This window comes from Pogoniulus pusillus, chromosome 27 (assembly GCF_015220805.1).
Source record: "Pogoniulus pusillus isolate bPogPus1 chromosome 27, bPogPus1.pri, whole genome shotgun sequence".
Taxonomy (NCBI): Eukaryota; Metazoa; Chordata; class Aves; order Piciformes; family Lybiidae; genus Pogoniulus; species Pogoniulus pusillus.
In genome coordinates, this window is record NC_087290.1 from 15,446,826 (window position 1) to 15,459,290 (window position 12,465).

Sequence of the window (12,465 nt, forward strand, 5' to 3'; positions counted from 1 at the left end):
CTTCTAGACATATGTTCTGAATTTGTACCTTATCTTGCACTTCTTTCTCATTCTCTCTTCTAGATGTTGATGAGTGTCAGGATAACAATGGAGGATGCCAGCAGATTTGTGTAAATACTATGGGCAGCTATGAATGTCAGTGCAAAGAGGGCTTTTTTCTGAGTGATAACCAACACACCTGCATCCATCGCTCCATTGGTAAGTTTTCAGTGTGTAAATTGTGCTCCTTAGAATAACTGTGTTCCATCAGAAATGAAGAAACAGTTTCTGAGCATTCTTTTTTGTATATCCTCAGAGCTCCCAAACTCATTTCACTGGTTGGTTGAAATTGATTGATTCCTCTGCTACTCAGACTTTTAGCAGAGCCATAAATAAGACAGGGGGAAAGACTTTAGTTTGACATAGAAATTATACTTCATTCAAACAGCAGGCTCTTTGGGCAGGCAGAGGCAGATTTTCAAACAGCAACTTTCTGCATTTCAGTTTCCAAGACTTACCAATTTCTCATCTGTTTATTGTATTAATAGTTCACCTGTCTTCCACCTTAAGAAACATGGTGTCTTAAATCAAAATGAACAGCTTGTTGCTTCTGGAGGTGATACAGAGCATGTTTTTTGGCCAATCGTGTAACTTATTTATTCATTGCAGGCTGTTGATGGCTGATATATTGACACAGCATTTTAATTTGGTTCAGTACTCTGTCTAGGGCGGATTAGAAAATTTCTTTGTCTATGCACTAGCAGTAGAAATAAGGAATCCTTGCAAAACTGTGATCTTTGCTGCTGATTTTGACTAGAATAAGCAGTTCTCACTTTTCTCTGCATGTTAGACATGGAAGACAAATTTGAGTGCAAAGGCAGAAAAGAAAACAGCATACCTATAAATCTTTGCAATTAAGTGGACTCTTTATGTGCTCATTCAGACTTCTGGTGACCCTGGCAGCAGTGGGAATATATGTGGGGAAACTCATTTGCCAATAGGCAATAGAGAATGACAAAGTAGCAAGAGCAGTCTGGTGATCAACAATGTAAGCATGCTGTAAAATTTAAATAAGCCACACAAATGGCTCTGAACTATTTGAAGTCACAAAAATTCACCATAAAATCCTACTAACCGTAGAGTTTGAATTCAGTCATCCTGTTGACAAGCAAAATGTTGTGATGTGGCATCTGAGAAATGCAAATATGTCTCTGGCACTGTGTGTCTGCTTACACAAAACTGTGAAGACAATAATTTTGACTTTCAGAAATGCAAATCTCCAGAGTATACTCACTTTTTAGCATGATTTATAAGTTCTAAGCAATTGAGGTGTTTTGAGTATGACAACAACATACAATTAAGCTCCATCAACTTGTACATTTTAAAGGTTGTTATCTATTTGGGTTTTAGTCATTCTTTTTGACATAAATTGTCCAAATTTCTGTCCAGTGTAAAGTATCCCTGGCACAAAGCTATCCCAACAGAGCAAGGAATAGTAGCCGTTGGCTTAATGAAAACCACTTGCGGAGTGCTGTGATACAATCGTTCTTTCAATTTGCACATTATAAAAATTGCCAGCTGTAGCAAAAGAGAATTTGGTTATCTGAGATGCAGACTAAAGAAATAAATGAAAAATGAGACTCTAAAGGCAAAAATTTCTTCTACAGAATAGATTTATTGATGAAAAGGGTAAGTTTTTATCGCAAAGAGGATTCCTACTTTAGCCAGAAGGAATGGGGGCGTGAATTTGAAGGTTGATTGCTGTATGCATGTAATAAATATGCATGGGGATAGTATTTTTTGTTTTGACTTGTATACAAAGAAAACATGTAGGACATGGGCATTTAACTGTAAGCAACATCCTCAAATTATTCTAGATCAGAAAAGATTAAGCAAGCTATCAAATAGATTAATAGTGACTGCAAAGCATATTATGAACAAATGGTCTGTAGCTCTTCCAGCACAAAGTGCCAATTTACAATAAGAGCCATGATCCCTCGCAGAAACACATGGGGTGGGTATGCTGGAGAAAGGAAATGAGATCAAATGATCTCTTTCAGTTGTCAGAGATGACTGAGCTGCAAATAATAAACATGCAGGGTGAGAAAGTAAGTGGCTTTTTTAATATCTGTGTTTACACACTTTCATCTCTCTCATTTTTAAGCACTGCTCCAGAAGGCAAAAAAATGCTTCCACATGTTTATCCAGAATTGTGCCTAGAGTTAGCTTGTGTCTATGCCTCTGTTGGTAAACAAGGGTGACGTGGATAGAGGCACACCATACAGGCAGCACTGCAATCCAAACACAAAGGCCAAACACTTGCCAAAGCCCTTTAGCAAGCATGTTGACTTGGAGCATAGTGAGATCCATTAATTGCAGTGGGATTGGTTTTCTGTCTCAGAAAAATGCATGTGCAATCACACAGTTTCAGTGTCCTTGACATTACCTAAAGTCTCTTCAAGGACTCAGCTAGTTTAAAATAATTGATCACAAGGTTCTTCATGCATTTCTCTGTCTCCTTTTCCCTCCTGCTCTCAAATGCCTCATGAAAAGGTGAGAAGCATAGCAAGATGTTTAGGATGTTTTTGGAGTTGTGATGAGTTTAGAATGGAAGGAGCAGTATCTAGTCAAAACAAAGCCTTGTCTGCAGGCCCAGCTCACCTGCCGTGGGCTGTGGTTGGTGGTGATCACAAGCTTCAAGCTCAGCAGCACGTTCAGGTGATGTGGTAGTTTCAAAGTTGGACATTTTCTCAGAGGCTGTGCAAAAGAAGAAATATGTTCCTTTCTGCACTTACCAGCCAAGTCTCCTAAGATGAAGCATCCTTCTTAAAATTGTTAAGTGAATTTTTCTCAGCTTCCAGAGATGAGCTGTGCCACTTCTAGTATTTCAAGGGTGTATTGTCCCACTATGCTCCTACCCACAAGCTGTGGTTAAAAGCCACACTGGAGTTCATGGTAGGGGCTTTTAATACCATTCTTGTGTCACAAATGACTTTTTTTTTTTTGCTGTCTGGAAGTATTATTTCCTGTGGACAAAAAGTACTGCTGATCCACAAGAAATATGAATTATACACCAATGCAAGGCCAGGCTGATCAAAGCAAACCCTGTTTTCCTGAGATTTGCTTTGTTTCACTGTCTCTAGTATGGGTCTGCTGATTTCTTGTTTAGTCTCCATATCTTTTGAGAGGTTACTATGCCCATTACAGCTTATCTCATTTCTTTTTTCTTAAAAATTAATTTCCACTTCTTGAGTCAGATTCCAGTAGGAGTTTACTCACAATAATAAAGATGAAGGGTGGATTATAAGATATGGAGAACTTAACAGTTACTTATCTGAATACATCTTAATTACAATCATAGGAATGAGCACTGTGAATTATACCAGAGACACATTTTTGTTTGTTTCCTGATGACTTAGAAAGCAGAGTAAAACAGCTGTTACTGTATCATCTACAGCTCCAGAGGGAGCATGTGTTTAATAAATGTAGAGATTAGTATCATACACTACAGCTGTGACTGAATCAGGTGAGTGGTTACAGCATATTTTCCCTTAATTTGTTGATAAGCCAAAACCCTCAATTCAGCAAAGTCTCTGGACACATCTTTAAAGTCCTAGTGATAGCAAAATGGTTAAATAACCAGGGCTTAAAAAGCATCAAAATAGACATTGTTTAGCTATATGGCTGTATCTCCACTGAAGTTCACAGTGATCAAAAAGAAAGGTATGGTACATCCCATTTGCATTGCAACTGTGAAAGTTATTGTGGTCAGGAGACCTGTTTACAAACTGCCTCAGCAACCAAAATTCTCAGCTCCAGAAGGCAAACCTCTTCAAGCACAAAGGCTATTAGCTTACAAGCCGTATACTTCAAGAGGTCTGTGGCTAGAAAGACTTCTGTCATCTTCAGTTCCATCCTCTGAATGTCTACCTAAAGCACAATTATGCTGATGTTGTTGTACCTGCTAATCTTTCGTTGCCAGTGCTTTATACATGGCTATTCCCAAGCAAACTAAAAACACACGTGCAGTTAGCAGTGGTAATTATAAATGCAGACACAAAGTGGAGAAGTATCAGGCTACAGAAGGTTGGAAATCATACTGGCCTGGTCAAACAGTGGAAAAGCTTGTTACACAGTTGTCACTATCTTTTTCAAGCCTGTTATAAAATCATTTGGCAAGAAAATGCTTTTTCACTTCCCCTTATTGCTTTAGCCTTATGTTCTTATCAGAGTTGGAGATTTTGACAAAAAGTCAAGCTGCAACAACTTAGCAAATCCCTGTGCTACAAACTGAGTCTCAAAACCAAATTGTCTTTCTGCACTAAAAGTGCAGTGTTCAGTCCCAGAGGAAAAGGAAACATTCTAAACCAAGGTGTTTTGCTCTTGTTATGTGATAAAAGGGCTTCTGAGATGTCTTACCATGCTTATTCTGTTGCATGCTAACTTGTTAAACTTGATTGTATACTTAAACACTTGTTAGTTTTGCAGTAGTAGCTTAGGAGTCCTCTGCTCAGTTGACATCAAACTACCAAGTTTCCCCTTGTTCTGAGGGTTATAAAACCACCTTCGTTGATTTTTTTCCCCCTGATTTATTTTTATTCCTATTTTCTTAGTTCAGTGTGAGGTAAGTAATATCCTAGGACCCACTGTGAGGAAGTGTGATTCCCACCAGTGCAGGAAAGGTTGCAGGCTGAGATGCTGGACTTTATCTCTGGTGCTGATGCCTCGTGGCAGTCTGAGCAAGAAGTTCATTGCAACATGAAATTCTGCAAAGCACTTTGGAGTACAGAGGTGCTTTTCTACAGAAAGCACAATAATTACTCATATTTAGGTTAGTTTGGACTTTAAGTAATTAATTTTTGCCAGCATTGTTCTAGATTTTACAAAGTACAATATTTCTCCTCTTAGCTGTGAAAACTCTTTTATGATGATGGAAAGAGTTAAGTTACTCCATTACTTCAATGTACTTTGCCATAGCTACCCCCAAGTACAGAGAGTAGCTGAAGAGTCCTATTTGTCTCTTTGAATTGGAAAACTAATATGACTGTAAAGTAAAGGAATATATGTGAAGTAAAATTAAAGGAAATCAATTCATGCGCATTTAGGTGACAGAAGAAAACCATTTAGGTAGCAAAAAGTTTTATCCAAACATTTTGTGATTTTGGCAGCTGTTTGAAACATCCTGCAGCAGCGTGACAGTCAGTCAGCTTGCCAGGAGAAGCAGAGAATTTCTCCACACCTGTGTGACAGTGCAGCAGCAAAGTCTGTAGCTCAGCAACTGACCAACTGGTAGTGCTGACAAGAGAGGAAAAGCTGTATGCACAAATGGGAAAACACACTAGAAAGTAGTGAATTAAAAGAGAGAGAGAGAAAATAGGCAAATGGTGATTTCAAACTCAATCATACAATAGTATGGGAAGTGAACCAGTGTTCTGTTGATGCCTGCTCTGGATATAGCAAGATCACAGTACATAAAAGAACTGACAAGATTTTTAAAGCCTTCTAGTATCTAGTTGACTGAAGCATCTGGTGATAAAGATCTGAGAAGGATGTTAAGCCACAGTGTACTGGGAAAAACATTGAATGCACACATTCACACAGCAAATGGACTCCATTTCAAGTGTATTATATGTTGTCATAATGCATCCCTCTCATGCCATCAGGAAGACAATAAGGAATTCAGAGCCTGCTCTGAGTACTATGTCAAGATGCTTGGTATCTTTCATACCTAATGTAGTCAATGAGTCTCTCCCTGTATGCCTTATGCTTTTTGCTGTGCAGAGGAATCAGGCCCAGACCATGTTGAAGCACTGTTCCTACAGGGTTTTGTTTTATTTTGTTTTTTTTTCTGCTATCAGTGTTCATTTTGGGGGCCCACACTACAAGAAGGGCATTGAGGTCCTGGACTGGGTCCAGAGAAGGGCAACAAGGCTGAAGAAGAGTCTGGAAGGCAGGTCTTGTGATGAATGATTGAGGGACCTGGGATTTAGCCTGGAGAAAAGGAGGCTGAAGGGAGACTATATTGCTCTCTGCAACTCCCTGAAAGGATGTTGTAATGAGGTTGGTGTTGGTCTCTTCTCCCTAGTAACAAGCAATAGGATGAGAGGAAATGGCCTCAAGTTGCACCAGGGGAGGCTTAGTTAGACATTGGAAGACTTTAGACATTAGAAGAAACTTCCCAACTGAAAGGGTTTTCAAAGACTGGAATAGGCTCCACAGTGACATGGTTGAATCCACATCCTTGGAGGTGTTTAAAAGAGGCAGAGATGTGGTGCTGAGGGACATGGTTTAGCACCAGGCTTGGTTGAATTAGAGAATGGTTGGACTTGGTGATCTCAAAGGTCTTTTCCAAATGAAATGATTCTGTAACAAACCTCAGAGACACCTTCCAGCAGGAATTCACCTTCCAGCAGGAATTCTCTCTAGAGGCTGATACTGCATGATGTGGTTTTGGCTATAAGCCAGTAGGAGTTCAAGATATGAATGCCAAATACCTGTTCATATATACTGTTACCTTCCTGTATATGGTATGCACACTATGCATTTAATGAATGCCAGTCATTATTCAATTTCATGTAATTATGTATGAGGTTGCTCTGAGATGTTCTGAAAGAATTTCAAATGTAGTGAAAGTAAGAAGAAGGATCCTTGTATTTAATAGCCCCAGGATGCATGCATGCTTTCTTGAGCTTTGTGTCTTGGAATTATTTAGGACATGAAATTGTTGAAGTGTTGTTTGGTTTTTTTTTTTAAACCATTCCTGATGGTAGTTTGGTTATTTTGTGCCTGAGCCCCAGTCAAGAATGGGGCCAGACAGAATAAGATCTTGTACAAACTGGGAAAATTTACAACCTGAGTAAACAAGGCAAACACAGGGCAGAGGACAGCACAAAACACATAGTGACTGTGAGTGCTTTTATAGCAGAAACACTATAGTAGCACCATGAGATAGTTTTAGAGGACACACAAAGGAAGAAGGGGAGCAAGACAACAGTGTGCCAGATAATCAGAAAGAAAGAAAAGGAAGGAGAGAGAGACATCTAGCCAAGTAGGAATGAGGCAAAGCGGAGTGGAATAGATTGAAGAAAGAAGGAAGCGAAACAGCATAAGGCAAAACCTGTACTTTGTCTCCATCATTCCTTTGCTCACTAGTGCGATTTCCTTGCAGTATCCTGTCCATCGTAGTTTTCGTTTGGCTTATCTATCTGCTGTCCTGTCACAGAACAGCCAAACTGCAACAGTGTCTTTGGAAACAATGGGGTTTTTTGGGTGCTGAATGTGCTGAAATTGCAAGGCCAAGCTGCAATCATGCAGAAGTGATCGGGATGATACTCTCCTAAGGGTTCAACTCCTTTGCCTCTCAGGAGCTAAGAAATGCAGAAATAGAGGCATTAAGTACAACCATGAGACAGACACCATGTACTTTTGGAGGTACTCTCTGAACTATGCTCACCATTGATGAGGGCAGTGAGCTCCTGCACTCACTCAGTTTCCCTGCTCTTTGTGAATGATTCATAGCATTTTCAAAAGCTCTGCCTGCCTTGCCAAAGGTGAGAAGCTGCAAACCTTTCTTCTCTTGCTCCAACATAAAGCATTTGGAGCAAAACCAGCAATACTTTTGTAACTCCTTAATATGGGTCACATCATTTAAAAGTTCTTCTCTGTCTTTATAAGTGACTAAATCACTGCACACTCAACGTGAGCCAGCGGTATCCAGTCTGGTGTGCTGCAAACGTTGTGATTTACCAGAGCTGGCAGGTTTTCTCCCTACAGTTAGCATAGGCTGACGATAATTTAATAGCTGCTATCTTCAATACAGATCAACCAACAAAGTGCTGGAAAGGCCAAAACTAAGAGCCTCCTTACTGAAACATTAATTCTTGACAGACATTCACATGATCAGCGTTGGCATTTCAGTATTTAGTGTAACGAGAACTGGTTATTTAAACTGACATTTGTTTGGAACTGTGAATTATTCTTATTCCATGGGTTTCTCATTCTCCCTGCTTCCTAAGTGAACTCTGAGTTATTTGCTTTTCTAATCACTAATGCTGCAGGATTCTACAAAAACTACTTCAGAAGTCAAAGCCTCTTCTGAAATAGCAGCTATGATGCCATGTCTGCTGTAAGCTAGAGATGCAAGAGGCAGAAAAGTTCAGTAATTTGCCTGGGGTTGCACAGGAAGGCTGCAGAAATCCCCAGAGCTTTCCAGAAAAGCTGTGAAGGACTCATTTGACAGAGCATGCAGTTTAGTTGCTACTGTGATGATTTCACCAAATCTGTTCTGTAAAATTGAGTATCTGTTTTTGTGTATGCTCCTTCTAGGAACAGAATGCAGATACCCTGAGCCCCATTCTTTTATGCCGTAATTTAATTCCCTTCTTTCATCCCTGGTGCACTTTAACATCAGTGATTGATGAATTACATGTACATGTTTAGAGATCAAAGTGTAACAAGAGGAGCTGGGTGGATAACAGTGCATTTTGCAAATCCTGTCTTCTCTCACCTTTCCTCCCTACACTTTTTGCTCTGTTTGTTCTCTGTTGGCTCACTGTTGTAAATTAATCAATTTCTGATGGTGTCAGGCTGCTTGATATCATTCTGAAATTCAGGATGCCTGAAGACTTTCTGCACTGTGCCCTTGTAGTGGGAAGGCAGACAAAGTGACACTAGGAATATGTAGGTTCTGAGAAATGAGGTGGAATACAACTACCTGAATAAGTCAACCAAATGTTGTCAACATTATTTTTGAAGGAAGCCTATTCTTTCACTAAACCAAATCTTATTCTCTGAAGGAACTGCTTTTCCTGGAATAATGAAATTTATATATATATATAAAATAATAGTGGAAAAGGGGGGATATATACCCCCCAAATAAAAAACTAGAAAACATTTTGACCTGGAGATATTGGTCATGAATTTGTGGTGTGCCATGGTAGTGGTGTTTTGGCAGCCCTGTCTGCCTCCATTAGGTGACTGTTGTATTGCACCAGTGCACAAACATCCATGAAGTACAAGAAACAGCTCAAAGATGAAGCTTGATTTGCAGGCTGAAGGAGCATATTCCTGGTTGTGTTTCTGAATCACTTGCTTCCTTTCACAAGTGAAATATTTGAGTGTTGGGGGAGGTTTCCAGGAAAAGGACAGACAAGACAAAAAAAAGCCCCACAAAATGAGTTCTGATAGTTCTGCTAAAGGGCTGTGCTTGAGATGAGTCTGGACAGCTGAATGTCTGCTTGTGCTCCTCCGGGACTCTATTTCTGTTCCTCACCTCTCCAAACAAAATGCTTTCAGAATTTCCTCTAAGCTTTCCAGGAAAAGGTATCTTTGGCCTAAGTGCCTTCTTAATGGACATTTAATTACTCCACTCTAGTTGGAGTCTGAAAAACATATCATAAACAAACAAAAAAGTTGTTCTAAAGCAGGATTTGTGGAACAACACTTTCCTAGATTAATCTGTGTCTCTCTTGGATCCTAAATAGTATGTTTACCTGGAGATTTCTTTTGAAAAGGCTTTCCATGTAGATCTCAACATGACTAAACATTGTCTTCAGCTGGCATTAGTTGTAAATATTTTGGACTGCTCAATCTTCTGAGAATTCACAGAAAGAGATAGTGAGCTGTCATCCGTGTGCTGTCTCTTGGACAAACTGACTGCTTCTGGCCAAGTAAACTCTGAATTAATCTGAAGGATTACCTGTCAGGAAGCTCACTGAAATACTCCATGAAATCACTCCATGGAAGAATAAAATGCCAGAAAAAGGCAATACAATTGAAGAACAGTGGTGGCTTGGATTATATTAGAATCCAAGAACATGCTCACTAGGTAGATTCTTGAAGCCTTGATGAGAGCAGGAAACCCCCTTGGGGTCTTTTTTTTAATGTTGTTCTCATTAGTTTCATACCAGAGAGACATTAGTTGGTTAGAGGAATTTTCCTATTATCCAGACGGTGGAAATATTTTTAACCCTGGATCTGAGGCTTTTCTGAACCCCATGCAAATGGTGCCATTTCAGAATGTCCATCAAATTAACTTGCTAGTAACTATCAAGTGCCCAGACCCAGAATGTAAATATGTCTCCAAGCACTCAAAGATTATTTGTGTCACTTGGTTAAATATTTTATGGGGTTCATTAATTTATTTCCTACTAAAAACACCTGCAAAAGGCCTCATTTTCTCTTAGCATTTGTTATGATTTACTCCATGGAGATACCTCTGTCCTCAGCTGTACTGATTTGTCTCAAAAGCAATATTATGGCCAGAAGTGTGGCTGCATTGAATGGCATCCTATTTTTTCTATTCCATATTTATTCTCTCCTTGGACTTCCACAATCTATTTATAGACAGAAGCAGGATTTTCTTGCTTTCCAGTATGATCTGATACCAGGCAAAACAGTGCCATTTTTTTCTTGACCATCAACAAATACTGCCCAAATTAAAATCCATATTCAGTGTTTAGCTAATGCTGTTTAGCTGCTGTTAGAAATCAGAGCTGCTTCTAGAGAATTCTACTTCTACACTGCACAGCAATATTGCCTGCACTCTGTTTACTATCTTAAAGTCTTCTTGACCTCTTGCAACAGCTCATAGCTTCCAAAGGATTTTCTTCATCTTTTCTTAGATCGTTAAAGCAATATGCTGCTAGCAGATGTCATGCTTATTTCCATGTACAACTCTGCCAATGTATCTTCATCTTCATTCATCCTATCCTTTAATCTCCTTATGCTTTTTAAAAATTGAATACCAGGTGTATGTATGAACATGAAATATGTAGAAGCTAAAGACTGCTCCAGTCACAGCTGTAGTACTCTTTCTGATGTGGAGATGAGATGCAAGTCTGATCAAACTAGTTCAGAAGTCACAAACTCAGAGAGCAGTTTCAGTAAAATCTGAGTCATCATGAGGCTGTGAATGTCTGCCAATGACAAAGGCTGAATGATGTGGTGATACAAATTACCATTATTTATTTGGGCTACGCAGTTGAAGAGGTAAAGTTGTGAATACCTGTACACTTACCATTGTAAACTTTTCACTTTCTTTGGAAGATCTTTGCAAACCATTTCACTACTCTATAGAACTGTCTCTAAAACCTACACAGAACTTTGAAAAAGAGAGTAAAAAGTGCCAGAAAGAACCAGTAAGTTACAAGTAGATCAAAGAGAGTTTGCTACTGAAAAATACATTCACAGGGTGGTTATCTCCAGAATATCTCCAGGGATGGGACCTCAACCACCTCATTAGGCAACCTGTTCCAGTATTCCATTACTCTGATAGTAAAGATCTTGTTCCTAGCATCCAATCTAAATCTACTCATAGAATCAGCCAGGTTGGAAAAGACCTCTGGGATTCTCCAGCCCAACCTATCCAAGGTGGCTGTTAGGTCTGCCTGGAGCCTTCTCTTCTCCAGGCTGAACAACCAATGCTCCCTCAGCCTGTCTTTGTAGCAGAGGTGTTCCAACCTCCTGATCATTTTGTGGCCCTATCATAGAATCATAGAATCAACCAGGTTGAAAGAGACCTCCAAGATCACCGAGTCCAACCTATCACCCAGCCCCAGCCAGTCAACTAGACCATGGCACTAAGTGCCTCATCCAGTCTTTTCTTGAAGACCCCCAGGGACAGTGCCTCCACCACCTCCCTGGGCAGCCCATTCCAATGGGAAATCACTCTCTCTGTGAAGAACTTCTTCCTAACATCCAGCCTATACCTACCCTGGCACAACTGCAGACTGTGTCCCCTTGTTCTATTGCTGGTTGCCTGGGAGAAGAGGCCAACCCCCACCTGGCTACAGTGCCCCTTCAGGTAGTTGTAGACAGTAATAAGATCACCCCTGAGCCTCCTCTTCTCCAGGCTAAACAGGCCCAGTTCCCTCAACCTCTCCTCATAGGATTTGTGTTCCAGGCCCCTCACCAGCTTTGTTGCCCTTCTCTGGACCAGCTCCATCAGGCGCATGTCCTTCCTGTATTGAGATCTTCAGACCTGGCTGCAGTACTCCAGGTGAGGTCTCAACAGAGTAAACTAGCAGAATCACCTCTGTCTGCTGGCCATGCTGCTTTTGATGAAGCCCAGGCTGCCACTGGCCTTCCAGGCAAGCTCATGCTGTCTGCTCATGTCCAGCTTCTTGTCCATCAGCACCCCCAATTCCTTTTCCACAGGGTTGCTTTCTATCACCTCAACTCCTGGTCTGTATTGGTAGTGAGGATTGTTCCAGCCTGGGTGCAGAACCTGAGCAATTGCTCTTGTTGAACCTGATAAGGTTCACCTGGGCCCACCTGGTGCCTCCCCATCAGAAGCATTGTTAGTGATTGTTGTTGTAGGAGGAAGTCAGTGTACACTATAGTGAAACAATGACAAATGCTGAGACAGGCTCAGCTAGAGAGACTTCTAGTTTAAGATTAAAAATCTATTCTGCAATGACAAATAGCATCAATACACAGAAAAAGATCACTGATGTGAGGGCAGCAGAGTGATTTGTGCATGCATTG

The 12,465-nt window shown here is 40.3% G+C and overlaps 1 protein-coding gene across 2 annotated transcripts in view; it reads left to right on the forward strand.

Annotated features, from left to right (window-relative positions):
• Window positions 1-12,465, forward strand: part of SCUBE1 (signal peptide, CUB domain and EGF like domain containing 1) — a 159,580-nt gene that overhangs the window by 34,330 nt on the left and 112,785 nt on the right. For both annotated transcript variants that reach the window (XM_064166000.1, XM_064166001.1), the window contains exon 4: window positions 64-198. In XM_064166000.1, the coding sequence (XP_064022070.1) occupies window positions 64-198 (135 nt within the window). The remainder of the gene's footprint in view (window positions 1-63; window positions 199-12,465) is intronic.